This window comes from Hippoglossus hippoglossus, chromosome 2 (assembly GCF_009819705.1).
Source record: "Hippoglossus hippoglossus isolate fHipHip1 chromosome 2, fHipHip1.pri, whole genome shotgun sequence".
Taxonomy (NCBI): domain Eukaryota; kingdom Metazoa; phylum Chordata; class Actinopteri; order Pleuronectiformes; family Pleuronectidae; genus Hippoglossus; species Hippoglossus hippoglossus.
In genome coordinates this window covers 6,625,624-6,639,822 of record NC_047152.1, presented here as the reverse complement: position 1 = coordinate 6,639,822, position 14,199 = coordinate 6,625,624, and the positions used below count along the sequence as shown (strand labels likewise).

At 40.5% G+C, this 14,199-nt stretch overlaps 2 protein-coding genes across 4 annotated transcripts; one reads left to right on the top strand and one right to left on the bottom strand.

Annotated features, from left to right (window-relative positions):
- The first annotated feature begins 539 nt into the window (after positions 1 to 539).
- LOC117775978 lies at positions 540 to 4,291 on the top strand. Its single transcript, XM_034609622.1, has 11 exons — positions 540 to 793; positions 1,971 to 2,135; positions 2,206 to 2,331; positions 2,400 to 2,563; positions 3,066 to 3,153; positions 3,242 to 3,340; positions 3,439 to 3,459; positions 3,787 to 3,807; positions 3,894 to 3,920; positions 4,011 to 4,064; positions 4,160 to 4,291. The coding sequence occupies exons 1-11, from the start codon at positions 736 to 738 to the stop codon at positions 4,177 to 4,179; spliced, it is 843 nt and encodes a 280-aa protein (XP_034465513.1). The 5' UTR covers positions 540 to 735; the 3' UTR covers positions 4,180 to 4,291.
- A 3,471-nt stretch (positions 4,292 to 7,762) lies between these two features.
- Positions 7,763 to 13,816, bottom strand: slc19a1 (solute carrier family 19 member 1). 3 transcript variants are annotated; one of them, XM_034609549.1, is made up of 6 exons: positions 13,747 to 13,816; positions 12,030 to 12,700; positions 10,329 to 11,115; positions 9,560 to 9,752; positions 9,188 to 9,329; positions 7,763 to 8,384 (listed from the first exon to the last, which is right to left on the bottom strand). In XM_034609549.1, exons 2-6 carry the CDS (start codon positions 12,330 to 12,332, stop codon positions 8,184 to 8,186), a joined length of 1,626 nt encoding a protein of 541 aa, XP_034465440.1. In that variant the 5' UTR covers positions 12,333 to 12,700; positions 13,747 to 13,816; the 3' UTR covers positions 7,763 to 8,183. The 3 variants fall into 3 exon arrangements, with proteins under 3 accessions (XP_034465440.1, XP_034465451.1, XP_034465462.1); XM_034609560.1 differs by lacking the exon at positions 13,747 to 13,816 and adding an exon at positions 13,379 to 13,710; XM_034609571.1 differs by lacking the exon at positions 13,747 to 13,816 and adding an exon at positions 13,567 to 13,710.
- Between the last annotated feature and the right edge of the window lie 383 nt (positions 13,817 to 14,199).

Below are 14,199 nucleotides of genomic sequence, written 5' to 3'. Positions count from 1 at the left end.
AGAGGATGACAAGTTCACGTCCAACAACCTTCGTGACTAATTTCTGCATTTGATTTATTCAAAGGGATTTTACAGAAGATATGTTCACACGGTTCATATTCTGTTTTACAGTTGTATATATTAGTTTTTATTCCATTTATGTTTTATATATATTTTATATATATAGTTTTCTGGACAGTAGGTGGCAGAAAAGTGGCACTTTTTCTTTATTTATATTTTCAGAGATTTACTAAGGCCTTCATGTTTTCTGGCTGCAGCAGCAACATCCGGATTTTCCACTTTGGATTGTGCATTTATAAAAATATACATAATTTAAGAAACAAAACCTAATACAACATAGAGTAGCATGAGTTTATAGTCTAACTGAAATATTTTCAGATTTTTATTATTGTACAATAGATAATAGTATTTATTATAGACCCATATATTTTTAAATATGGTAATGCGGGTGAGAAACCGCTTTGGCAGGATTATAATTAGTGTTTGTGGCGATGACAGCGGAGGCGGAGTCTGAGCTGAGGTTTCATTTACTTTCACTTTGACCCTGTTGCTTTTCTTCCACCTCTCTGCTCCGCCTCGCAGCAATGAACTGATTATTTTACCAGACGAATTGAGCTTGAATGTATCTTTTTCATCGTTGACATGACATAAGCGGACATGTTCCTCTGGCCGCAGACCAGTAGAGGTGTGGATTTGAACTGGTCTCTGGCTGTGTGAAGAGACGGAGAAGGAAACATGTGGCAGATTGTGTGCGCGCTTGCAGCTCTGTTGGCTCTCGTGTCCTCACAGGCTGGTGAGTCCTGTCATTTACTTTCATGTGTTGAAAAATGCCCCTTTTTCTGGATTACATTGGATTTCTCTGGGTGTTTTTGTGCAGGATGCGTCGCTCCACTGGGATTTCCCACAGCCACTGACCGCACCCAGTATGAAGCCGTGTGTACACTGTGTTGTTTAGGCAGCAGCTCATGTTCACTGTCAGCAGCAAAGTGTATGAGGGATTTGATCTCATTCGTATAGTGATAATAAGAAAAACACATTCTAACCAGATCCTGATGTCGAATGTGCAATTGAGTCATGGGAAAGGAATTTCTTACAGAACTTGCTTTAGAATAAGCCGATTTTAACTTTTTCTACAGAATTAAAGTTATTTATCGATTGTTCTTAGTAAATTAAATTATACACAGTACAATAAGAACTGTTAAAAGATAATTCGGCCGGATTTATTTACAAGTACATAAACAAATATTGGAGGAAAACAGGGCTCCAACTGCAGTGTAACTCAATGACGCCATTATGTTTCCTGTTTTTTTATGTTCACATTAGTGAAAACCTTTAAAGGAGCATTTTACTAAATATTTATGTGGAAAGAAACATTAGATGTATATGTAGCTACACATATAAAACCTCCACTCCTTGTAATAAAAACAATATTACCGTTTTCTTTGAGATATAACATCGGAACAACTCTTGTTTCAACTCAGGTCCTGTTCTCTTTTTTTTGTGGTAATAGAGAAAGAGAATAGTGCAAATTGTAATTTCAGTGCCAAGAGGATGCCTTCAGATTATTTTTTGTCTACAGCCAAAAGTCCCAAACTTAAAAATGTTGAAATTACTGTGATAAAAAAATCAATCAATCAATAATTAGAGTTATTTTTTGGTTTAAATAATAACCAGTTGCTTGTAAAATACCAGCAGCTTAATGTTGAATTAACTTAAAATATGTGGAATTCTAAACAGTTTGTTGTATTTGTGACGGCAGCTCTTTTGGTTCAGGAAGCCGGGGATCATGGGTAATTTCCACCGTTCAGTTGTGTTTCAGTTTAATCTCTTGATCGGAGATTGACTTAGTTTCATTGCTACATCCAAACTCTGCTATTGCTTAGACATGACTAGAGAGGGCGCTGGTGCTCAGCAGTTTCACATAGTGTTGCTTTAAATTGAGAATCGCCACTCGGTGCTTCTTCTTTGAGTCGCTGCAGAGATGAAGCTTCAAAAGAAGGTGGGCGATGACGTCGTCCTCAGTCCCGGCTCCGTGACTGGTTCCATCACCAAGATCATCTGGAGAGATGGTCTGAACATCGCCGTCCAGTGGGAAGCAGCCGACTCAGATATTACTTACTATCGTCATTTTAAAGGTACGCTGACGCTAGGAGGTACGACAGTTGCATTGTGGGATTTTTACTGCACTAACACTGTGTTTTAAAGAGCGCGGGAGCCTGAACACTTCAAGTGGAGCGATGACAATCAGGGGACTGACTCAAAATGACAGCAAACTGTACACACCGGAAATCAACAGCGTCATGGCCACTCCCACTCTCCTCACCGTCCTCGGTGAGTCACAGTTCAGAGACGTTCATCAACCACGGGGACAGTTTTTAATTTTCATCTTTTTTGTTCAGCTCCAGTCCCCGTTCCCACGGTAACTACATCCTGCAACGAAGAGAAGAGCAGCTGCACTTTGACCTGCGAGGGAAACGTCAAAGATGTCAAACTCGTCATCTACAACTGGAAGTCGGACGACGTCCAACTGACGAATTCTTCTAAAGATCACCACGTTGAAAAGGTGGCGTTCGTGTTGTCTGAGTGTTTGTGTCCCGACAGACGTTTTCAACGTTCGGAGAATGGGGTCCGGGTATTTTCTTGAATTTGTGTTTCACATACGGAGAACGCCGCAGGAGATTGTCCAGAACAGGCGAGGGGAGGAGCCAGGGTAGAACATGCAGGACGTGATGTAATCACATTTTTGTTTCCAGCACATCAACACTGGCGTCAGTTTTTATTTTCAAAATCTCTCGAATCTCTTCTGTTGAGATATTTGTTTTCTTCCAGTTGCACATTAACGCTCGCCCGCTCGCTTGTTGTGACATTTTCCAGACATTTTACTTGGAGGTTGGCGAAAGGAAAATGTTCTGGAAAATGTTTGATTTGACTAAAAATGAACGATCAAGATGAAAATAAGCATTGATTCTAGCCCTAGTTTTCTTTTCTGATTCATTTCTTATAATATGACATTTTGTGAGTAGTATAAACGTGGTTGAACTTGTAGTGTATGACTCATTTCTCAGGAGAACAGTCTGAGTGTAAAGGAGTTCAGCTGCGAGCTGGAAAATCCAGTCAGTCGGGAGAGCAGCGAACCCATCGCCAACCCGACGAGTGAGTTATATTCTAGAGACGTTTAGGAGTTAGATTGCGTCACTGCTGCATGAGCAACATGAGTGTGTCTGTTGTTGTCGTCTTCCAGAAGCTGAATGGAAACTGAATATCAACACTGGACTCATCGTCTTCATCTCTCTGCTGGGCGCCGTGCTGCTGCTGGTTCTCGTACACAGGTGGAAAGCAGGTATGAATCTATATACAGGCTATCTGTCGTTTACCTTTGCATGAAGCAACAGAATCCTGCTTTGTTTAGTAATGGCCGCTGTGTTTATTTCCTTGTAGGGATGTGGTTCTTCCAGAAAGGTAAGACATTTTTTCAAACCTTTCAAACTAAAAGCATGTTAAAGTATTGTGAGTAAAAGTTTGGATTCTTGTTTTTTAAATATATTTGACAGTTCTTGTTGGATTTCAGTTAAACGTCTTTATAATCTTTATATAGTTGATGAGACCCCTTAGATTCAATCAAGCTGACAATGTGATAAAAATCTGTTTAAGTTATAACTAAAAGACCAAACTGACGCATTAGACTGGAATAAACCACATTCAAGCTCATGACATCACTTCCTTTCGATATATTCTGGCCTCTGTGACGTCACATCTTCTTTGTCTGTCCCCCCCCCCCCCCTGCAGAATCCATGCCTTGGGAGGCAGGTCAGTAACTCAAACCACTCGCGCCCTTTGTTCCTATTGATGCCTTTAAATTCAGAGAAATTCATTCTGTTTGTCGCACTTTACAGATTTCTGGAGCAAGCATGAGAGGGGATGTAAGTTTGAGCCACAGCCCTTATTATATGTTTGTCAAATGTTTTCATTATGATAAAAAAAGCTGAAATCTATATATATCACCAATATAGCAAGAGATGCTGAGTCTAATGGAACGACTCATCGAGAAAGGGAACAAACCGACGGTAACAGATTAAATAATCACATGTTTATATATCTGTAAATGTAATGTTTTTATCGGGTGTGTGATTCTGTCCTCTGTCCTTTTATCGTCCATCAGAGGAAACGGCGATGACATAAACGGACAAATGGACAAAACGTGCAGAAATAACGATCCCAGATTTGACTAAAAAGCCACAGAGAAGGTTTTACACTTGAAGTAGATCTCAGCTCTTCCTGAGGTTTGCTTGGAGAAGAGATTTCAGACAATGCCAGGAAACGCAGCTTTCCTGTGACCGACAGCAAATCTGACACCAACTGCTGCCCCAGCCTCATTAAACCGGCGGCCGAGTGTAGTTTCTAGTGTGGATCACGCAGCCTCGTGGCGTTAGAGCACAGCAGGACTTTCAATAAGGTGGAAGAGGGACGTCATTGTTTGGTTCAGGCCGACAGCAACAATACAGGCTTTGTGCAGACCTTTTCCACCGACTCCTCTACAGCCAGTGTGCAAACTCGTTTAAATATGGGAGATTTTTAGCTCAAGGTCAATCAGTTGTTCTTGTTTTTGAATGTATGATCTTATTTAACTCCTCTATTCATTTGTCCTTTGAATGTTCCCTCTATATTAAGCTCTGAGTTCTGAAAGACAGATGTTTAAATGTTTGGTTTTGCAGCTTTCCAACACACAATTTAGCAAATTGAGAATAAAGTTGAAATGTAGAAATGTAGAGAATTAAATCGAGCTAATGTCGAGAATAAACTTGAAAAGGAAACCTTAAAAAATCTCCCCATTTTCCACTTGACTATTTTTGAAATGCAGAAGGATGAAAGAACCTCTTCCTCTTATTTTTTTTTCATGTATAAATTAGAGCAGGTAACAGATTTGGTTTTGCTTTGAGTTTTGAGTCATTTTCTTACTTTTTTCCTTGTCGTTTTAAAGCTGAGGATATTAAGTTGTTATTTCAACTAACAAAAAAACACTAATTCTATTTACTTTTGGGAGTTTTAAAAGGTTTGAGACATTTCGAAACCAGAGGCACTGGGATATTTAAAGTCTGTCTGCTGATGATTTGCTGTGTGAGAACATGAAGATGAAGATATGTGTTTTCATGAAGGTTATATTGAATAAAACTGACAGAATATCAAATCACGTGTTTTGAATTTCCATGTCTAGTCTTTTTTCCAAAAGTAAGTTAAAGAATTAAATGAGATGTGGATGTTATACCAGGATTTGACCACTTGAAGGCAGCACATCGACACATTTCACTCATATTCACATTATGTAACATTTGCTTGAATGATTGCAGAAGCATTTTAGGAGAAACAGGAGAAATAACTGGATTTTCTTCCCGTGTGATTGTGATTTTTCCCTTTGTCCAGCCTCTGCTGATTCTCAGATACTTTAAATTCAATTTAACAACAACTGTTCTCAGCTAAATTGGGTTTAAATGTAACAATCCACAATCTGCTGAGTCTCTATTCACTCAAAGGACGAAGGAAGAAGAGGAGGAAGAGAAACCGGCTGTTGCACGTTAGAAAAACTAGATTTAGAAGGTTTCATCTCGTCTCTGCGTTCAGCTGCAGAAACAGTCGAGGGAAAAAACCCGACCTCCTGCTAAGAAGTGCAGGAAAACAAACAAGAATCAGGCAGATCTTGGTCTTCACACTGCGAGGGAGGACTGCAGCTGACCAAACAACATTCACATCAACTAAGAGCAACAGTTTTAAATATTTAACACCCTTCTTAAACTTGTTATTTCAGCTGCAAAAATCCACAATTCAGTATCAAGAAAAAGACGAATAATGATTTATGGTGTAGGAAACGTAGAGTTCTTCCCATTGGGGCAGTAATAGACAACAGAAGGACTTCATGACATGTGACGTTCCCATGTGACATGCATCACACAGCAGTGGCTATCAATCTAGAGTTCAGGACCCCCCCGAGGGAAGTCACATGACCACTGAGGAGTTATTTATTGGATTATTGCTCAATAACATTTTGTTTTTCCTCTTCATGGCTCTAAAACATTTCAAATCAAAAGCATCTGAGTTGAAAACATCACAACTAATAGATGAAAACTGCGACAAGAGAATATTCGGCTTTAAATGGATCATGAGTCAAACATTGTGGGACCTTAAATATTAAAACAAACTTTCTCTGCAATAAAACATTGAATGATTATGGTCAACATCAAAATAATAATCCAGGAGCATTGTTTAATCCACCAAATGTCATTTATTTGTGAATACAATCAGTAATATCAAATATCAGTTTTCCTTTTACAGCATTCAGACAGATTCACAGTTTCATCATTTCTCAGAAACTATTTCAATCAAAATAAAACATATCTATACATTGTGAATGTAAAGTCAAAGCTCAGTTAACGAGACAAACAGAAACTAGTGTGAGAAGTATTCAACTAACCCTAACCCTGAACATGTGTTAGATTCCCATGTTTCCCTCGGGCCGGACACCAGCGCCTCTTCAGTTTCTGATTGTAAAAATAGCTGAGTTTTGACCCTGGTTTGAGGAGGTGAAGCTCGTCTCTGAGGTTCTTCTCCTCACAAGTACCAGGCAGAGAATTAGCAGCAGGAATATTGACTGAGATACTGAAGAAAACCAATCTGGCGATAAAGTTTCATATGAGATTTTTTCCTACTCAACATATTCTGTACTGTATGTTTCTACATTACAAATGGTCGTCAAAGATCAACATTATCAGTGTTACAACAGATAAAAAAAATCATTTAAAAATCAAATCACCATAAAATCTGCAGACGGAGCATTAGGGTCACATTAAAGAAAAGCTAACATTAAAATAGGGTAATAAGAATAAAGTTATATTGCAAGAATAAATTTGCAATTTAATTTGAAAAACGTCATATTAAAGTCTTAATTTACTGAGAAAAAAAGCCATCAATTTCAGAAACGAAATCAAAGAAAATGTCTGATTTAATAAGAGAATAAAGTGATAATTTAAAAGAGAAAAAGCTGTAATATTACAAAAATTAAGTGGTAATAATTTTAGAAAAAAGTCCTAATATTTCAACAATAAAAGTATTTAAAAAAAATATATCCTGTACCGAGGACCCACAAAAATTGTCATTATTACGACTTCATTCTCGTAATGTTAAGATTTTATTCCCTAGATCTATGATTTTTGTTTTTCTTGACGTGGCCCTAATACTCAGTCGTAAGAAAGTACCCTTCATAATCAGATTTTATAACAATGTGATGTGAAAAGTATTCATATGTAAAGAGTAATTATACTGATGTGGTCGATTGTTTTCATTTGGCACTAACAAAGTTATTATCTAACATTAAGTGCGTCAGGAGTGTCGATGATAAAAACAAGGCTAATGATCCAAAAGTCATTTTAGTGATCACACAGTAATGAATTGAAAGAGGACAGCTCATAATGTTACAGCTTCAGGTTCGTTTCCTATACAAAATACAACAGAAGCTAAAGTTTGGCCATTACATCAATGGTCCCTTGTGGTTTTTCTCTATACTGAAGCAGAGATAGAGTCAGAAGATTTTCCTTCTCACAACAAACCAGCATCCAAACAGGAACAAATACACAACTCTCCCGAGATGTGAAGATGAGGCACTTCTATGATTAAGGCTCAGCAGCGAACGCACCTCTCCACCGACATCACAAGAGACGATTTCAGACATGAACTCCGCTAAATGTCCGAAAAATTGGGTGCGGACATTACCTGGAATTTGCGTTTTGACATGTAAAGAATGCAGCACCAACAGCAGACATTGAGGCGAGGGGGTGGAGCACGTACGAGACAGGACATGACGTATAAATTCCGCTGTGGAGATCACGTGTGTATATTTACAACACGTCGGCGCTTACCACCAGAAGCTCTCGAATCTCGTTGTATTCCCAAGTTGACATTGTTGTTGGTGTCTTCTTTTTCATCCTGAGGTATTTGAATTCTTCCAGTTTTGTACCGACGCGTGTTAGAAATGACATCAACACCTCCACTCGCTCGCTATGAATTTTCTGGACATTTTCCTGCTCCATTCTCACATTGGGCTCACTCGGACATTTCCCAGACTTTTACTCGAGGCAGAAAAAATGTCTGGACCTCGGTGCACGTCTGAAAGCAGCTAAGCTACGTCTTTCTCGACGTTACGCTTGGGCACTTTTGCCGTTAGAAAAAGGTTCTGGCTCTGAATTTACTCCCATGGGACTGAGCTCTGTGGGTGAGGCCTGATCGTTGGCCACGCCTCCTTCTCTGGGCTGGTTTCTATAGTGACGGATGATGACCACAGTAGCGCAGACAAAGTAGACGATGGTGATAAGGACGAAGTAAATAAAGAACACCAGGAACTGTGAAAGGAAAAGTGAATCTGATTATACAGACACGGTGATGATTCCATCAAACACTGACTGAGAGGACGCCGTGACGACAATCAGGTCAAAGCAGGAAATTGTTGGGAGAAAGGCTGATTACGTTAACTGTCAACAGCAGCGACAAGAACTCCCCTAAATTATATGATTTGCTATGTGACAATAAACCAAAAATGGACGTAAAACTTAACTATGTTGACAAAATAGATGGTATATAGTTTTTAGTGTGAACATTTTAATTTCTGTCACTTACTGAGGCTTCCCCCTGTTACTTCTATGTACAGGACTTCTACAAGTACAGCAACAATGTATATTTTATACATAGTATTGATACTTTTTTGTTAAAAAGCTTGTTGAAGGACCATCTTTGAGTGTAGAAATAAAGTTGTTTGCCGCAGTTTGTGCCGTGAAGCTCTTATTTAGATTTGTAAATACATCTGGTCTCTCCACCCCGAGCGCAATGCATGATGGTATGTGGTTCTCGGTTAGTGACTATCACTTGTACACTGCATACGGTAAAAAAACATTTGGACAGCACTTGAAAATGGTCGGAGTATTTAAGATATTACGTACAGGGTGTTAGTTGAGACGTAGACGATCAGTTATCATGTTTTATTTGTAGCTTTATAACACCGTACTAATATCTGTATCATTGCGAAAGAACTACAACACACTGGGAAATTACTAACTCTGTATATCTTAATACATGTAACAGCCAAGGCTCCATGTTGTTTGCGTAAAACACTTCGAGGGTCTTCCACACTATTAAAAGACTGTTTTACCTGAGACTGCACATCCAGTGCCAGGCCCCTCTTGTCAGCAAATATGAGGATGATGATGCTCTTCAGTATGGTCCCCAGGAAGGTGTTGATGCCAAACACCAGTGCACACAGCTCCTTGGTGAGAGACGAGGCGATCTGGTAACTGCGGAGAGAACAGAAGGTTAGACTGAAACCGAAATCAGTAGGTGTATATAAGTTAGAGTGTACTATACGTCACAGTCAGTTCATAATGGAGGAAGGAAAAATAAGCACTTGAACAATCACCAGTGTGATAAGAATGACAGGAAGCATGTTGGAGAAGAATTTATTTGACGTGTACTTTGGGCTCATAACCTACACTGCATACATGGAGTCTAAAAATACTTTACTCACGTGGCAATCGGCACCAGGAACTGATAGAAGCCTCTGAAGAGGACGTAAGAAGCGTAGCACACCCAGATGTTGTCTGTGGTGCCCATGAGGAGCAGCAGACCCGCCTGCACCGCTGTGATGACAGCGATGACCAGCTCCGACCACACGTTCCATCGGATCTTTACGTATCCCGCCGCGAAGGACGTCGCTGCACCTGCATAACGACACACGTCAGTCACAACTTTCCAGACTGACCAATTCAGTGCAAATCACACTGTTACTTTCCCACAGTTTAAATATTTCATTCCGTCAAAGTATATATATATATTTACACTTTTATCAGTAAATTTATTTAAGAGTTTAGAAGAGATTTCTTGTCAATGTGTAACTAACATCAACGCTTCTGTCTACTCATCATGAACCTGCTATCAGATTTTGCAACGTAATGTTAGGAGTCACCTTTGTGCTGGTTACTGAGCAAACTTTGATGTTTAAGCCTGATGTAATCACTTCAGAGTAAGAGTTATATAACCTCCTAAATGCAGTTTATATGATGCTTTTCTTACACTTTGAGATTTGGGTGCACGACATTAAACTAAATAAACTCTTTATTTGGCAGCTGTATATCTAAATATAAATTAAGTGAGCTGGAGATGCACCCCATGATGAAAAAGGATGGAGGACTGTGGAACTGACACCTACTGACAATGTGCATGACATGAAACAGATTAGACCTCAAAAGTACCATTCTAGTAAGATTCTAGATTCTGTAGCTCCAAAAATGTCTCACTCAGTAATGTAGAAGCTGCCTCCACTCCCCCGTTGTAAACGTTCTTGTTCTCAGTGGCGGGGTAGACTTTGTTCCACAGGATGTGGACGTAGAACAACACCAGGTAGTACCCTGTGGAGTTGAACACCCACCACAGGGACCACAGCCTCAGGTTCGGCTTCTTGACCACGTTTCTCACCTCCAACAGCATCTGCACCAAGACGAAATCCTTCCAGCGCGACGCGGAGCACGGAGCCGCTGCAGAGGATGACTCACTCTCTTTAGGCTTCATTTGGTCCAGTTCGGATTTGGCGGCAGCTGACGCAGCCAGTTCCCTTTGCTCCTTATTCCGCAGTTGGTTGAAAAACAGGGAGCGTTTAGGCCACGGCAGGCACATTGACAGGAGCAGGCCGAAGCTGACGAAACCCAAGGATATGGCGTTGAGGGTGTAGAAGCTGATGTTGCCCAGAGACAAGCAGAGCTGGCCGAGCACGGAGCTGGTGAACACTCCTAAGAGGATAGCGGAGCGCGAGTATCCGGCCACTCGCTGGTAGAGGACGGGGCTGACCAGGGAGAAGATGTAGGAGGAGTAGGCCACGCGGCACGCCATCGTGATGCCGTAGAAGAACTCCATGAGCTGCATCTCAAGGAGGCTGGTGCCGAGGAGCAGAATGAGCCAAATGACCACCAGACTGATGCCCTGGATGACGAGGACCGGCTTGTAGCGCAGGAGATCCGTCAGGAGGAAGGCCGGCACCAGCACCGCCATGTAGGAGTACGTCAGCACAGGGGTGATCTCATTGGTCACCTGGAGGGAACAGAAAAAATAAATGAAGCTCAAATCAATGAGGTGGATGAAGGTGTGGTCCTTTTTATGTCAATTTAGTTTCATGTTATTGTATTTAAAAAGTCCAGTGTGTGGGATTTAAGGGGATGTATGACCCAATACTGAAGCAGTGGAAGTAATAATGTTGTGGCAGCGAACCCAGAATATACTATATGTATAGCTCTTGCAACCGAATAATCAGATTTGTAAAGTTACGAGTGTTAATCTATATATTTTGGCACGAGAGCAAAAAGCCCCGTCCTCCTTTAGAAAAGGCGGAAGCGATTTACAGTTGGATATAATATGTAAATTCATTGTTCATTCCTTGATTCTAAACCTTCACAAACTTGTTTCATTGACCCAGTTTGGAGGAATGTGACCTTGGACCTCAGTAAGATGGATCAGCAAACAGGGCACTCATTAATTTGACTGCGTAACACCTGCTCAGAGGAAAAGCTGAGAAAGTCTCAAAGTTCAGCTTTTAGTCTGACGTCTCTCTTTCGTAACAGGCTGTATCAATGTTTACTTCATAGTGTAAAGATATTCAAAATGTGGCAGCACTTATTTTCCTTTACTGTAGTCGTAACTCCAAAAGGAAAATGTTTGGACCGCATCTCTTATCCTCCCACAACCCTGTGTTGGCCCTCATCGCCAAAAGCACTCGAATCTTGTACAATTCCAATCTGACATCTTCGTCTGCATATCCCACATGTACAGCTCCTCTTCTTCATCCTGAGGTATTGGCATTCTTCCAGGTTTCGCATTCGCTAGCATGTTAGAAACGTCATCAACCCTCCCACTTGTAATTTCCGGACATTTTCCTGCTGTATTCTCACATTCATCGCTGAAAGCACAGTACCTGCACAAACACATTTTAGACTGCAGACACAACTGACCTGTTTCCTGGTGAAGTTCTTCTCGGGGCTGAGCAGATATGGGGTGATGAAAGGCTCCCCTGGCCTAATTGATGACATAAAACCATAGAAGCACAAAAATATCACGGCCCACTTCCACGTTCTGGGGTCCAGGGTTTCCTCTTTGGGCGCATCGGAGGGAGACAGCGCCTCGGAAGCAGAGACGACGGTCTCCACATCTTTGTCTAGGTGTCCATCAGCCGCCTCAGATTCCAGCCCTTTCAGGTCCATCTCTTTCTCTGCATCCGATCTGTCCCCACTTTCTGCTGCGTCCTCTGCAACCATTATATCAGCCGGCTGGTGGACCACACTGTGATGCAGAGTGTGGCTTGCTTTTGTCGTGTCAAATCAGCATGTGTGGACTTGATTTGATGGCCAAAACTCCTCCTCTTTTAAAAAAAACTAAGAAAATGTAGAAAAACGATCTGTTTGGGTTGAAACTTCAATCACGCTGCGGTTTCCCCTTCAACTCCTCTGGGTCTCTCCATGCCTGGGAAGACTGAAACTGTGCAACAGGTTGGGGACAAGCTAGTTAAAATGCTACATGCTGCTCATCGCATGTCTGACAGAGAGTTGAACTTTGCCTCGCTCCACACGGGGACATTGTCTGGTCGCAGGCTACCCAGTCGCTGAGTGGGGGGGTCATTGTTAACCTGCAAAGATAACAATGTTGTTAGTCGACCTATTCTCACACTGCGGATGAGTTTTCTACTGTAGAAACAAAATATAACAAAGCTGCTTAACCTTCGACAAATTAACTGTGAATATTAAAGTAAATAAATGTTAGTAAAATAATGTCTGACCAGAAGTCAATTCACCTAAAATTTGACTTCTAAGGCGTTATTACCAAAATAGTGATAATAAAGAATAACAGATAATGAAGTCATTACTTCAGCTTTAATGTGACACATGTGACTGTGGATTTAAAGTGATAAACCAGGGTCATGCTTTTTCAATCACGTGTTAACTCAAATTAAATAACTGTAATTTCATCAGTATGTTTTGAAGACTGTTTATTATTTGTCACCATGTCAAAATGTAACACATGGAAGAACATAATATACATACACCCCCTATACACATACTAAACATTCACATACATTCATACACATATTTAGACATCCGCATACATGACACTACACATATATATATACAGACACAAGTACAGACATCTGCATACATGACACATTCACACACATATGAACACATATACATATAGACAAAAAGGAAAAACCAAACGGGACAAAGCAGATGAGAATCAGATTAAATATCATAATAATAATAATAATAATAATAACTTCATAGTTTTTCTTAGTGGTTTAAAGACAGACACAGTTTCCCTCCCGACTGGTCATCATGGCCTCAGTTACGTGTCAGTACTCCTGCTGGGAGTTATGATACATGTTAGCACACCAGCGCTACACGTGCTAGCCTGACAAGCTAAAGGCTAAACGCGTTAGCTGCTAACGTGCTACACACTTTAACGCAGGATTTGAGGTGTAGGTGCGAAGTTACGTACAGTTAGCGACATGGCTAAAGCACCATAGCTTCTGTTAGCAAACACTCCTAATGTAGCATTCAAAGCGAGTAACCGACGCCATTCAAACTCTAACGCAAAGCTGCGTCCGCGTTGACAAAGCGCTGTTCACACGTTAGTGGTTTAAAAACGCGTGATAACGCTAAAGTTAACGTCACGTACCTCATGTGCTGCTGAGCGCGTCACCTCGAGTCTGCGAAACATTTCAGAGGAGCGCGTGAAGGCATTCACACCGCGCTGGATTCTGGGAAATGCAGTCCCGCGGTGTCATTTGAATCACGCTTCATATGGAACCATACAAACTGATTTTAATTTAGTTTTATTATTAAATATGAGATTTGTTTTATTAAAGACGAAGCAATTTAAAGAATATTATTTGATAATGATTTTATTTCTCATGTTTGTGTTGCAAGAGGTTTGTGTTACATGCCCGCCACCTGCTGGACAAACAGTGTAATAGGGTGTTCCTGCCACGAGTAGACCTACTACATAATAATCATAACAATAAGAATATAATAAGAATAAGAACATAAATATACGTATGTGTTTATATGTATTTTATAATTTGTATTTTATATACTGCAATGTCAATAATGCTATACTACAGCATATACA